The following is a 12,327-nucleotide window of genomic DNA, read 5'->3' as shown; positions in this document are numbered from 1 at the left end:
TTTTTTAAAACGACAAAATCTTTTACCAAACAAATTAAATAAGGAAATTTATTTTTAAAAACTGATTGACCTAATCAGTTTACGAGATTTTTTTAGGGTTAATTAAATTTTATTTTAAAAATTAAGATATTTTATATAATATAATTATGATAATGATAAAATAATAAAATAAAGATAAGAATTATCAAGAAAAGTAATAAAAAAAGTTTTTTCTTTCTAATTTTTTTGATTGGTCGGATTATACGGGTTGGGATTTAGAATTTTGAATTTCAGATTAAATTTATATTCAAGTTAGATTTTTATTAATAATTTATTTCAATCCTATCTGAATCCAACCTTAGATTTCGAATTAACACCTCTATTATTTACTGTCAAATAAATAGAGCATGTTGATATATTTTTCGAACTGATTCAAAAATATTTAATTTGTATTTGAGATTATCGAATTCAAATCAAATTCGAACATGTTCGATGATTCTTTTAAGTCGAATTCGAATTCATAATATTTTATTTATTTTATTGACGAATCGTTCACGAGCTGAATTCAAATGAAACTCTAATTATTTTTATATAATTTTAATTTAAAATATTTAAATTAAAATTTGAATAATTCAAACTCAACTTGAATTTAAGTCATTTCAAATCATAATTCGATTCTGCTCAAATTAAAGTTTAAACTGTATTCGAACTTGAATTTCAATTCGAACTTGAACTAAAATTATTTATATTTTTTAATTTTGAATCAAATTCAAATATTATATATAATTTTAAAATTTTAACTCAAATATCAATATTTTCATATTATTCGATTTGATTCGATTCGTTTGTATTCTTTATCGTTGCCGCTGCGAGCTCGTGGCGACCACGAGAATCTTGGATCAAGTTATGCTCAGCCGTATTGAATCCAGACAACTCCTAGAATCTTGGAGCAAAATCCAATCTTTCTACCACCATCTCCAAGAATTTTGGAGTGCAATGACGATGCTTGGTTTCTGTTCGACGAATTGCCTGAACGAGGACAAACAGATCTTCAACGTGCCTTGGCTTCCTTAGAGAGGGCAGTTTCATGAACTAGTTTTAATAACTGGTTGAAGAAGTTAGCACTTATGCTATGGATTGGGTGCATAGTTGAACTTGCTCGAAGAACCGATCAAATCGTTTAAACGAAACTACAAAGATTCTAAGCCATGGCCTTGCAACTTGATCTTGACAATGCATACTCGATATCAAGATAAACATCGATAGCAAACTTGATCATGAATCAGTCACAACACATTCAAACAATAGTTCTTGATAAACACTTTCATCATATGTCGAACCATTCAACCTTCCTTGAAGAAGCTCTACCCCATCCGCTAGAAGTTTGATGATACCTTTTAAGAAAGAAAGAGTTTTGAGTCGTCAGAAAAACTTGAATTGTTCGGTTACGACTGTTCGGTTGACATACATACCTTCTTCCACCACATCCATTCTCCCTCTGACAGTTAAAGAACATCGCGGCTACGGGATCCCCGAGATTGTAAGCTGCTGCAAAATCTCTAGTGTTGAAGTTTTGTCTCCACCCGGGCGCGTAGATTGTTTGGCTGAATGATTGCCGGAACAACACGAACACGAACCGATGGATCCCGACCGACGGCCGTGGACTCTCATAGCAAACAATCTCATTACCTGGGACCAAGTAAATGGAACCATTGTTGCATAAGATTGTGAATCTTCCTTGTTCAAGAGCCTTTGTATTGCAAATGTTAAGTTTGGCTATGTAAATGAATTTGTTTTTCTATCATAGTTTCAAATTTCGGTTGGTATTCGTCTACACAACTGAAACATATCACTCCGATCATCACCGGTATCGATAAATATCAGCTATAGTGTTGTGTTATCGGATACATCTTGGTTTCTTTAACTCCGATCATCGCAGCATGTCACCGTGCCAAAACAATATCGTTTGAATCAGAAACTAAAATTTAGATATGAATACTGCTCTAAACTTTACTTTTTCACTCATCGTAACTAGAATTGGTTGTTTCTAGGATATATGTCACTAACTTAACACGGCAAAAGGCATCATAAAGAACAGGAAACCCTTACAAAGAAAAAAGAAGTTTTTGATATGCTTACTCTCTTTTTATCGATATAACTTTTTAAAAACTAATTCAATTGACTTTCTACTTGCTTTAGGCGTATGTTTAGAGGTAAACAACCAAGGAAGGTTATAAGATCAAAATTAGCACCGTGCCAAAATAGTATCATTCGAATTAGAAATAAAATTTAGATACTAATACTGTTCTAAACTTTACCTTTTCGACTCACCATAACTAGATTTGGCGGTTTCTAGGATATCTATCACCAACCTAACAAAACAAAAGGATGATCATCAAGAACATAAACCTTTACGAGGAAAAAGGAGTTTTTGATATGCTTATTCCCTTTTTGTCAATATAACTTTTAAAATTCTAATTCAATTGACTTTCCACTTGCTTTTAGGCATAAGGCCACGTGATGGCACCGTGCCAAAACGGTATCGTTCAAATCAGAAATTGAAATTTAGGTATGAATACTGTTCTAAACTTTACTTTTTCCACTCACCATAACTAGAATTGGCTGTCTCTGGGATATCTGTCACCAACCTAACACAACAAAAGGATGATCATGATCATCAAGAACAGGAAACCTTTACGAGGAAAAGGAGTTTTCAATATGCTTATTCGTCTTACCAATGCAGGAACTCTCTTTTGGTTGGATTGCTGGGGCTTGGAGCATCAGGGTCCACCATCACCTAGCCATGATCATCATAGTCAACTTGTAAGAATCATTCTGAATAGAACAAAGAAAAGATTCTGCATTTCATAATCATAAAAGAATCTATTTAGTTGTAGTCATGCCAAAGAATACTGATTATTCTGGCTTATCATCCAAGTTGGCATGATTCTCTTGTAGAAACACAAGAGATGACTAACAATAGAAAGTTTGAATAGTTTTCCTAGTGGACGAAAGTACTTTGTACGACGACAACGACAATTAAATTTTTATCTCACTAAGTGGAGTAGATTATAATCTCCTACTATATCTTCATTTATATGTAAATGAATTTTATCATGTTTTATCATTAATGACTAATTTAGTCTTCTTTGATTAATGTGTATAGTTGTGGGCGAGTAACTTACGAGTGTGTAAAGGGTCCTTGAGTCGCGTCCTCGGATCTCGACTCGTGGCGTGTTTGCAATGGCTGAAGGTTTGAGCTCGGACCCATTGGTCACTTCCCTAGTATTATTGTAAACCACTTTCATTGTCGCGGACTTGAGGAAGGGGTCTAGCACATCTCCAACTACATTGCTAAGGACGAGAGGATCCCTCGACATAATCGAACAAGATCGTCGAGAACTCAAATTGAACTAGCTCTTTGACACAAAATGGGAGAAGGAAGATCCATTTATATAGTAGTCTAGTAAAGCTATTGAAATATATTCCTCCTAGATTTGGTCATTGGAATTTATCGATTATTTTTTTTTGTAAGGGAATATAAGGGAAGTTGTAAGCTCTTAGGGCAAGTAAGAACCTGGGGGATTCTTAATTTGGACCAAACATGCCAAATTGTTTCTTCTAATCAAGTATGACATTCGATTTCTTGATCTTTTTTCTAGCTTGTCGAGGAGTGAAAGCTAAGTGGTCGAGAGAATACGTGCTAAGATCAAATCGAAAAAATATCCCGGGTTCTAGCCCGATTTGGTTTTCCAATTAGACTAGATACATGTATCAAACCGGAAGAATTGATCGATTTTTTAAAATTGTACCAATGTGTATCGCAAAAAAGATTTCGAGAGCATCTATTAAACCCCATTGATTTCAACACTGTGAGAGCTATATAATTGGGCTAGTTAGTTAAACATGACCGGTTTAACCGATTAACTTGTCCTAGTTGTTTCGCGATTCAACCTATTGATTGGTTCGATCGGCAAATTAAGGAATGTATCAAACATATTTTTGTCAACTTATAGTGTAGGAATCAAAAGACTGTGGAGGCAAAGGCAAAGATTGTGATGGAGAATAAAATGAGTGGCAAAGATGCTTCAACACAAAAAATTCTTTTAGACTTCATCCAAGGAACATCAAATCCTCGAAAAGCAAACAAAAGGAACGAAAAAATGAGAAAAATTTTGTCGATATCTTCTTGCGGTAACGAGAATGTTTTAAAGTAGTGCCAAGCGAAGTTTCTTAGAAATAGCTTCGATTTATTTCCCCTTTATGCTAGAAATTGTGTTTTTGAACTCGAACTGGATCGACTCGAATCATTCATCCCGCTACAAAGTCTATGACGTTCGAGTAACTCTAAAGCTTTTTTTATCGATTTCTTGACAAAATTCTACTCTTCATCTTTACTCGATTGAAAACATTTGATTGATTCTCTATGTGATGGAATAGAGAATTTAATTAGTTTATAACTTTACATTTATCAGATTCAGTGGGTTTCACCAAACACCTAGCCAAAGTGGGCAAGATTATGGATTAAATACTAGATTAGGAAGATTTTGCGAGCAAATCTAGAAGGAAATTAGGAATCTTGCTTGGAAAAACACATTCGATACTAATGTAAAGGAATCGAGAGTTGCGTTAGGTAGTTTTACCGGTCGAGAGAATCTAGATTGATAGATATGAATCTTAATTATACAATTAGGACTTGACTCAAAAGTGATTGTTTGGTCATCTTTGTCAAACTTGAGTCAAGTGAGGAAAAACTCTTTCCCTAACCCTAGTGATCGAAAGGTGTTGAGTCGTATACGATGAGTAACAAGCAAGTTACGAAGGATAAAGATCACACGCGTGTGGCGGATTGTTCGTAGTTATGATCAGTACCAACATCAAGTTGTAATGATCATGAATTTTGGTCGAGTATCATATTTAGTGGTTGATCTAATAGGGCTAAGACCATCTTTAATTTGATGCCTAAACATCGGTTGTAGATGATCATTTGTGATGCTAAAAGAATGCATTATAGTAGTGTCGTGTCATCGTTCGATAAATGAATATATATATATATATATATATGACATGTGACATTTTAGGAGATCAACACATAGTATCCATTCGATCTATTTCATGACATATCTAGTCGTGTGGAAGTTTCGATCTTTACGTACTTTTCGGGATGTTAGAAATTTCATATTAATCATAAGAATTATCATCCTAAACAGCAAATCTATATATAATAAATAAGAAAGATAGAGTTTAAATGCAAAAAGTAGGAAAGTGGAAGTGTACACTTAAATAAAAATTTTAAAAAAACTAATATGTTTTGATAACTTTTTAAAATTTATTATCATTATTTTAATTATATAAAATTAATTTATATATATATATAATATAATAATAATAAATAAATAAATAAAGAAGAGAGACAAAAATTAAATGCAAAAGGTAGAAAGGGACAGAGGCAATGAGAGTGATAGAATCTAGCCAAGTAAAATGCACTTGACAATTAAATAAAAGAAAACTTCATTATTACTCATTTAAATCAAAAAAATATAGTCAAAAATTGAATTAAAATTTCTTATTTGTTTTGATTATGGATGGTTTTGTTTTCAAAAGACTAACATATTCGTTTTAATTAAAAATAATAAATGTTATTTTTTAAAAATATTCCAAAAAGAAACTTATTTGAAGAGTTGAGCCATGGCTCTATATTGAGTTCTCATGTTCACTATCAACTCTCCCAATAAGTTGAAGTAGTCGTTCGACAAGGACCGATACTTCAAACCGCAACCGAGCCACACACGGAGTAAACGATTTGACTCGAGATGACCCTCCACCTGCCCTAAAGCTTTTAGGGCTCATGGAGTTTGGTTAACTTGCATTAAGTAAGATGCATTGCATCCACCTCAAAAACCTAAAGAACTTATCACCAAATCTCTTCTCTCTCTCTCTCTCTTTTTTGCCCCCACCACCTTCATTCATACTAAAGCACAAGAATCACATCTCCTTTGTTGTTCCTCTCTCTCTCTCTCTCTCTCTCTCTCTGTTTCTCTTGAGGAGTTTGAAGGATTCACAAACTCAATCACTTTTGTTTTTAATTTGGATTGTATCCAAATATTTTGTATGTTTCAATCTCTCATCTGTTACTTTTGATCTGAATATCTTATGTGTTTCATCATTTGGATTGTTTCTTCATTGCAAATTCCATGAACTTCATCTATATATAAAGCTGATGAATTTTGTTAGAAAATTTTGATTCTTTGTGTTTTGGCTTAAGCTTGATGGAGGACAGGAAGGAGGATTGCCCGAGTAGTAGTAGTGGTAGTAGTAGTAGCCATGGAGGAGGAGAAGCCGAGGGAGGTTTCTTATCGAAGTATTTTAGCGGGCAGAAGCTTGTGGTGCTTGGTAGCATCACTGTGGCACTGTTGGTGCTTCCGTTGGTGTTGCCGGCGTTGCCCCCGCCGCCTATGGTGGTGTTGTTGCTGCCGATATGCTTGCTCGGTTTGTTGCTCATCTTAGCTTTCGTGCCCTCCGATCCGGGTGGAATTGCTTCTTCCCCTTTCAAATGAGATGTACAATTTGTGGAACACAAAGTGAGAAGCTTCTTCTTCTTTTTCATCTTCTATGATAGCTCGATCGAGCTTAAACTCATCGTTAATCGTTGAGTACATGCGCTATTTCGATGAGATTTTAGTGCTTTATCATGCAAATTAGTTGAGCTTTAGTGACTAAGTGGGTCATGTTATATCTTATCTATGATCAATATAGTAAACCATGTATAGAAACTTTCGATTCTACTAGTCTTAGAATCGAATTTGCGAAGTATCGTGTAACCAAACAAGTCTCTAAGACTTCCGCGGCCGGGGCCAACACGACACCCACATGAAACTAGAGGCAAAAGGAAACCTAATTGTATGGAAAAGATGAAAAGGGATGCTTGTGTTGGGACCATTTTGGTAGTTGGATGTTGGCACCAACTATACATTATACTCAAACAACACAATGTACCATTGCTAACAACTACCCGTCCTACTCGATAAACGAATGCACGATAACTTTCTAGCTAATGTTCACACATGATGATCGATAACCACACGCAAAGTAATAACTCAACACCTCACTATTTTAAATGTGTCGAACTCAATGCTGGACACTCTTCGAGCACCGCGGTTTATAAGTGCTCAGGTCTGAAGATAAACATGTTGCTAAGAGAACAACCAACAAAGACAGTCTAACAAAGCCAACTAAATAATGATAATGCATAGTAGGCAAGCTCAAACACATTTAGCTATCTTTAGAACTGTATCCAGAAGAAGAAGAAAATGATCTACTTGATTCAAATATTACTAATGATATACCTAACAAATTCAACACAAGTCTAGCTCACATAATTGCTTGCTACAATTTAGTTTAGAGATCACTTGCAGTAAATAAGGTAGTTTTCTGTACATCTCAGTTGGTCATAACTAATGACAAGGATGTTTTTTTTTTTTTGGTTATTGTTGTTCTACAACCTCATTTTCTACTCCTTTGCCTGCTCCTCATTTTCTATTCAGTAAAATATTTACGGAATCATACGTTTTAATTAAATTCAAAATGCAAATTTGTACAATGCAAATCTGCAGTGCAGTGCCATAGATTACCTAGAGTTCCATTTTGTTTATAGCAGTTGATGGTTGTTCTGTCGCGATGGGTGAATACTGGAGCCAGTCTTTAGCACAAAAAAGGGCCTCCACTGTCTCAGGTCGTAAAGAACTCCGGTATTCATCAAGTTCTCTGCTTCCAGCCCCAGAACCGAAGAAGGAGCAATCGGGATTTGATAAAGGAATTGCTAGGACATCTCTAGCCATCTTGGATAAAGTTGGATACTTAATATTGTTGAGCTTCCACCAGTTCAAGATATCAAAGCCATGAGAACGAGGGACGAGGGACTCTTCCAGGTACTGGTCCAACTCGGACTTTGTTGATTCATTCACTGCCGTCTCAGAGAGATAGATATCAAAGTTCAAAAGCTCATAGCCAGTCACATTTGGAGACGAAGATAGATTGCTGTCGATGCCGTTCATGTGGCTATCATCACCTTGATCTACATAAGGTGTAAATGGAAGTGGTTGGGAAACGTACTCCTGATATAACTCATGGACACTATCATTCACTATCTTTACGTATCTGGAAGAATCTTCACCATAAAGTTTTGAGTAACTAAATTCGACAAGCTTCAACTTGAAGCGAGGGTCCATAACCACGGCAATTGCCAAGACAAGGCTGCAATCTCTCCAATACTTGTCAAACATGTCATGCATCTGCTTCACGATGCTGTTCACCAAGGGATCTACACTTGATGTCGCATTGACAAGCGCTAGCAGGATCTTATATACTTCTGGAAAAAATATATTTGCAGTTTGTTCTGGTGTTCCCATGATATTGTTTGCAGAGTCATATAAAAGTTTCAGGTATGTGCAAACAACCTCCACCTTCTTCCAGTCATCAGCTGATGGCGCTTCATTATAGTTATCGTCACATGCATCTAAGGAAGTGAATGCATCTTTATACTCCAGAGCAGCATCAAGAATGAGATAAGTTGTGTTCCATAGTGTTCTAACATCAAGAGAAAGTGCTTTGGTGCCAGAAAGTCCAATTTGTGAGGCAATCTCAGAAAATTTTTCATCCCGTGCAGGAGATGCTTTTACAAATTTCACACTCTCACGAATGTTGTATATGATACCATGAATTGAAGCTGTCACAACATCCGCAGCTAGATTAAGGACACTAGCAAAACAACGTGCGACAAACAACTGACCTCTCAGTACCACTGTATGCTTCTTTGAAAGATGATCTCTGAGACTCGCACTGTACATATCATGTGATAAAGAACTGTTATCAACAGTAATGGTAAACAACTTAGTTTTCATATTCCACTCTGAGAGACTAACACTGATGGCTTCACTAAGAGCAATTTCAGAATGAGGAGAAACTACCATCATGAAATTAAGCATCTTTCTTTGCAGCCTCCAATCACTATCGATGTAGTGTCCAGCAAGGCAAATATACCCAAGAGTTTGACTTGTGGTCCACAGACTGACAGTGAGGCTGACTCTTCCAGGCATATTTCCAAAGACCTGCATGAGATGTAATCTCTCCTTGTGATATACAGATAGAATTTCACCTTCCAAGGCATTGGCATCCACCATCCTAAACCGTGGCTGGATACTCTGAATGAACGACACAAATGCAGGCTGTTCGACCATGTTGAGAGGGTATCCATTCAGAATTATCATCTTCGCAAGAAATGTACAACTCTGTTCCTGGTCAAAACCATACCCAAATGAAGATGTTCTATAGCGTTTTTTGGGCGGGTCAGTCGTGTCAACATCACTCTTTGTACCTGAAGTAACAGCAAGCTGTTGCCTCTCAAGACTTTTAATTTTTGGGCAGGAACCCATAGAAATGTGCCTTTTGAGATGACTAGTACCAGCTACCTTTGAGCCGTTGCTGTATGCAAAAGTTTGTTTGCAGAGATTGCAGCATGCCCGTGTACATCCTTCAGATACAGTTTCAATAGTAAAGTGTTCCCATACCATTGATTTCTTTTTCCTATGCCTTCTAATAGGTGTTGTTGTTTCCATGTTAATTAGTTCTGCATCACATGCTTCCATTGTGCTGCATCAAATATAAATATAGTGATGAACTACTTTCCCTAAAGAAAATTAAGTCAAATTGCTAGAATAAAGGTAGAAGAAATAATTTCTCAAATCAATACAAACACTAATGATGCAATCTTCAAACTCTAGCAACATTAAACTCAACGACACAAGAACAAAATTTCAAAGATGGAAGATCCAATGTTTGAGATGGCTTTATAAATAAGACAAACAAAAGTTTCACTCTGACATTTGGCTTACATTAACAGTGACAATGCATCTTTTCTTTGCAGTAAAATGTCATTATCATGAACTCATGGGATCGGTAGAAATAAAACCCCGCAATTCTTGACACAAACCTACTTACTGAGAACATAAGGAAATATTTATCTACAAATTTATAGTCCCAACAGATGAGAGATGAATTAATTTATAGGTAAGAATTAATGCACAAAGAAACTCTCCCTTATCTGAGGCACAAATAAGAAGAGAAGTTGAGATGCAAGAGGTACTTAATTTGCCAACAACTACTAATCCAGAATAACACAAGCCTAAGAACAGTGGAAGGTGACATTCTGCAAGTCAAACGAATTTTAGAGTAGGAGAATGAGAATAAGATTGAAAAGTATTGAGAAAGAAAATAGTGAAGAGAATTAAGGTCAGATAGTACAAAAGCAAATATAGCTCAAGAAAGCTCACACAAAATACAGAATCAAACATATGCACTGAGAAAATTTTCAGAAGATTAATATAGCGCCTGCAACAACTTTAAAAACTCAAAAACAACACCTATTATCAGACAAGACTCAGTATCCTGGCTGTACACCAAAATAACAAATGAAGCAATATCTCTTAAATTGACTTTATTATAAAATGCCAGCAAGGAACAAAAAATTAGTAAGTTTCACAGTTGACTCTACAGATCAACAAGGACACACCACTTGGCAAATAAAGAAAGGTGAGTAACCCCTGGGAAGGTAAAACATCAATTGCCTCATAAGCATACATTTAGTTTAAGATCGGTAAAACAACTCCATGTTCATAAGAATAGTGAATAGCAATGCATGATGAGCTACCAAATTTGATGTTAGTCCGTGGTTATCATGAGTTGAACCACACTAACAGCCACAAAAATCGCAAAAAACAAAAATAATTACAATTGTATATCCTCTCTTATCTAAGAAGACTACAACATTCAATATCTATGTTGTAGGAACTCTTCAACCATCAGATGTAACAAGATCAAAAAGAACCTGAGCTACTTAGGCAATTTCTGTTCCACATTTCAAGACCATGTATATAAAAATAAAATCTTTAATTCAGTAGCAAAGACAAAGCAAATGCACCACAGTAATCAGATCATAAAACACTTTTTCCCCGGGCATAAAACTTCTTAATTGGTAAAGCCTCCAGTAACAGATTGATTAGAAGAAAAAATACAAAACTTATCTAGCTCACAAGCAGTTTTGAGACATAATTACAAGTGGACTTAGTCTAACGCTTGGTAAATATCGAAACAACGAACACACATATGATATCTAAGGCAGTAGGATTACGACACTAGGATACGATTGGGACAATATCTCTGCATTATCTCTTTGACTATTTGAATCCTAACCGGTTAAATAGAGTTTGCAACCGCGCCAGTAATGAATTTTCGGGAGGCGTGTGATACGAAATCGAAAGTGACAGAAACAGCGAAGTCAGAAAGGAGAAGACTGCTAAGAAAACCTCCGAAATCCCTCAACAATGATGGATTTACGAGAAGAAGACTTTCTAGCAAAACATCGACGGGAAACGGGAGAAGGACCAACCTTAAGAACAGAACCTGGGTTCCTCGACGAAGGCAACAAGAACGCCTGGTGATTGACGGCGGCGCCGCCGCAGATCGACGCCGGCGAGTGCGGCCGCAATTAGAAAACTAGGCTTTGGGCCAGCGTTTGGAGGGCAGCCGGGCGGCGGCGGTAGGTTTGCGGACGCTTGTGGGCCGAACCCGTGGGCCTAAGCGCGGCTTTTATAGAGAACCCGGTTTGGTTCTCGTGGACCGGAATGGTTGACCCAATTTATTATTCAATTGCAAAAAAAAAGGTTTTATTAAGTACAAATTAAAATTACATAATAATATTTTTTATTTTTGATAGCAATTAATATATACATATATTTAAAAATATTAAAAAGTCCATTATTTTCATTATTAAAAATGATAATTTCCAAATATATTTATTTATTTTCTTCAAATATGATATTTTCAAAAATAGTTTCCTCAATAATTATAAAATATATTTAACTATTAAATTATTGCCGTATTTAACTTTATCTACATAAAATATATACTTCGTCAAAGATTATTAATTCTTGATTTTTCTAATAAAATTGAATAAATTCATGTATAATATAATTTAGTTATTTTGATAAGAAGTGGTATCTGAATATTTAGAGTTCTAACTGTAAAAATAAATTTAAAATATTATTTTTTTATAATAAAAGATTATTAATTATAAATCTATTGACCTTTAGTTACGCATATTTTGTATTGAGTTGAAGCAATTAAAATATATAATTTAATTTTTAAAACAAATTACCGTTTTAAGAAATATTATGATTTAAATATAACAAATCTTTTCAAACATTGTAATTATAATAAGCTTTAAATTTTTTAATCTTTTAGAAAATAAATTTTAAAAGTTGAAAAGATAAATTAGATAAATATTAGAATCCA

General features: G+C 35.1%; 2 protein-coding genes across 2 annotated transcripts; both read right to left on the bottom strand.

Annotated features, from left to right (window-relative positions):
* Positions 1-1,180: 1,180 nt before the first annotated feature.
* LOC141823657 (protein FLOWERING LOCUS T-like) lies at positions 1,181-3,359 on the bottom strand. The gene is made up of 5 exons (XM_074710933.1): positions 3,165-3,359; positions 2,715-2,776; positions 2,587-2,627; positions 1,448-1,668; positions 1,181-1,249 (listed from the first exon to the last, which is right to left on the bottom strand). Exons 1-5 carry the CDS (start codon positions 3,357-3,359, stop codon positions 1,181-1,183), a joined length of 588 nt encoding a protein of 195 aa, XP_074567034.1.
* Positions 3,360-7,530: 4,171 nt separating this feature from the next.
* LOC141824500 (zinc finger BED domain-containing protein RICESLEEPER 2-like) lies at positions 7,531-11,502 on the bottom strand. The gene is made up of 2 exons (XM_074711803.1): positions 11,423-11,502; positions 7,531-9,627 (listed from the first exon to the last, which is right to left on the bottom strand). Exon 2 carries the CDS (start codon positions 9,621-9,623, stop codon positions 7,611-7,613), a length of 2,013 nt encoding a protein of 670 aa, XP_074567904.1. The 5' UTR covers positions 9,624-9,627; positions 11,423-11,502; the 3' UTR covers positions 7,531-7,610.
* Positions 11,503-12,327: the final 825 nt, after the last annotated feature.

This window comes from Curcuma longa, chromosome 3 (assembly GCF_044706935.1).
Source record: "Curcuma longa cultivar G26 ecotype Majalengka, Jawa Barat chromosome 3, ITB_CL_G26_1.1, whole genome shotgun sequence".
Taxonomy (NCBI): Eukaryota; Viridiplantae; Streptophyta; class Magnoliopsida; order Zingiberales; family Zingiberaceae; genus Curcuma; species Curcuma longa.
Note: the sequence above shows the minus strand (reverse complement) of the source record. Positions and strands in the feature narration are given on the sequence as shown.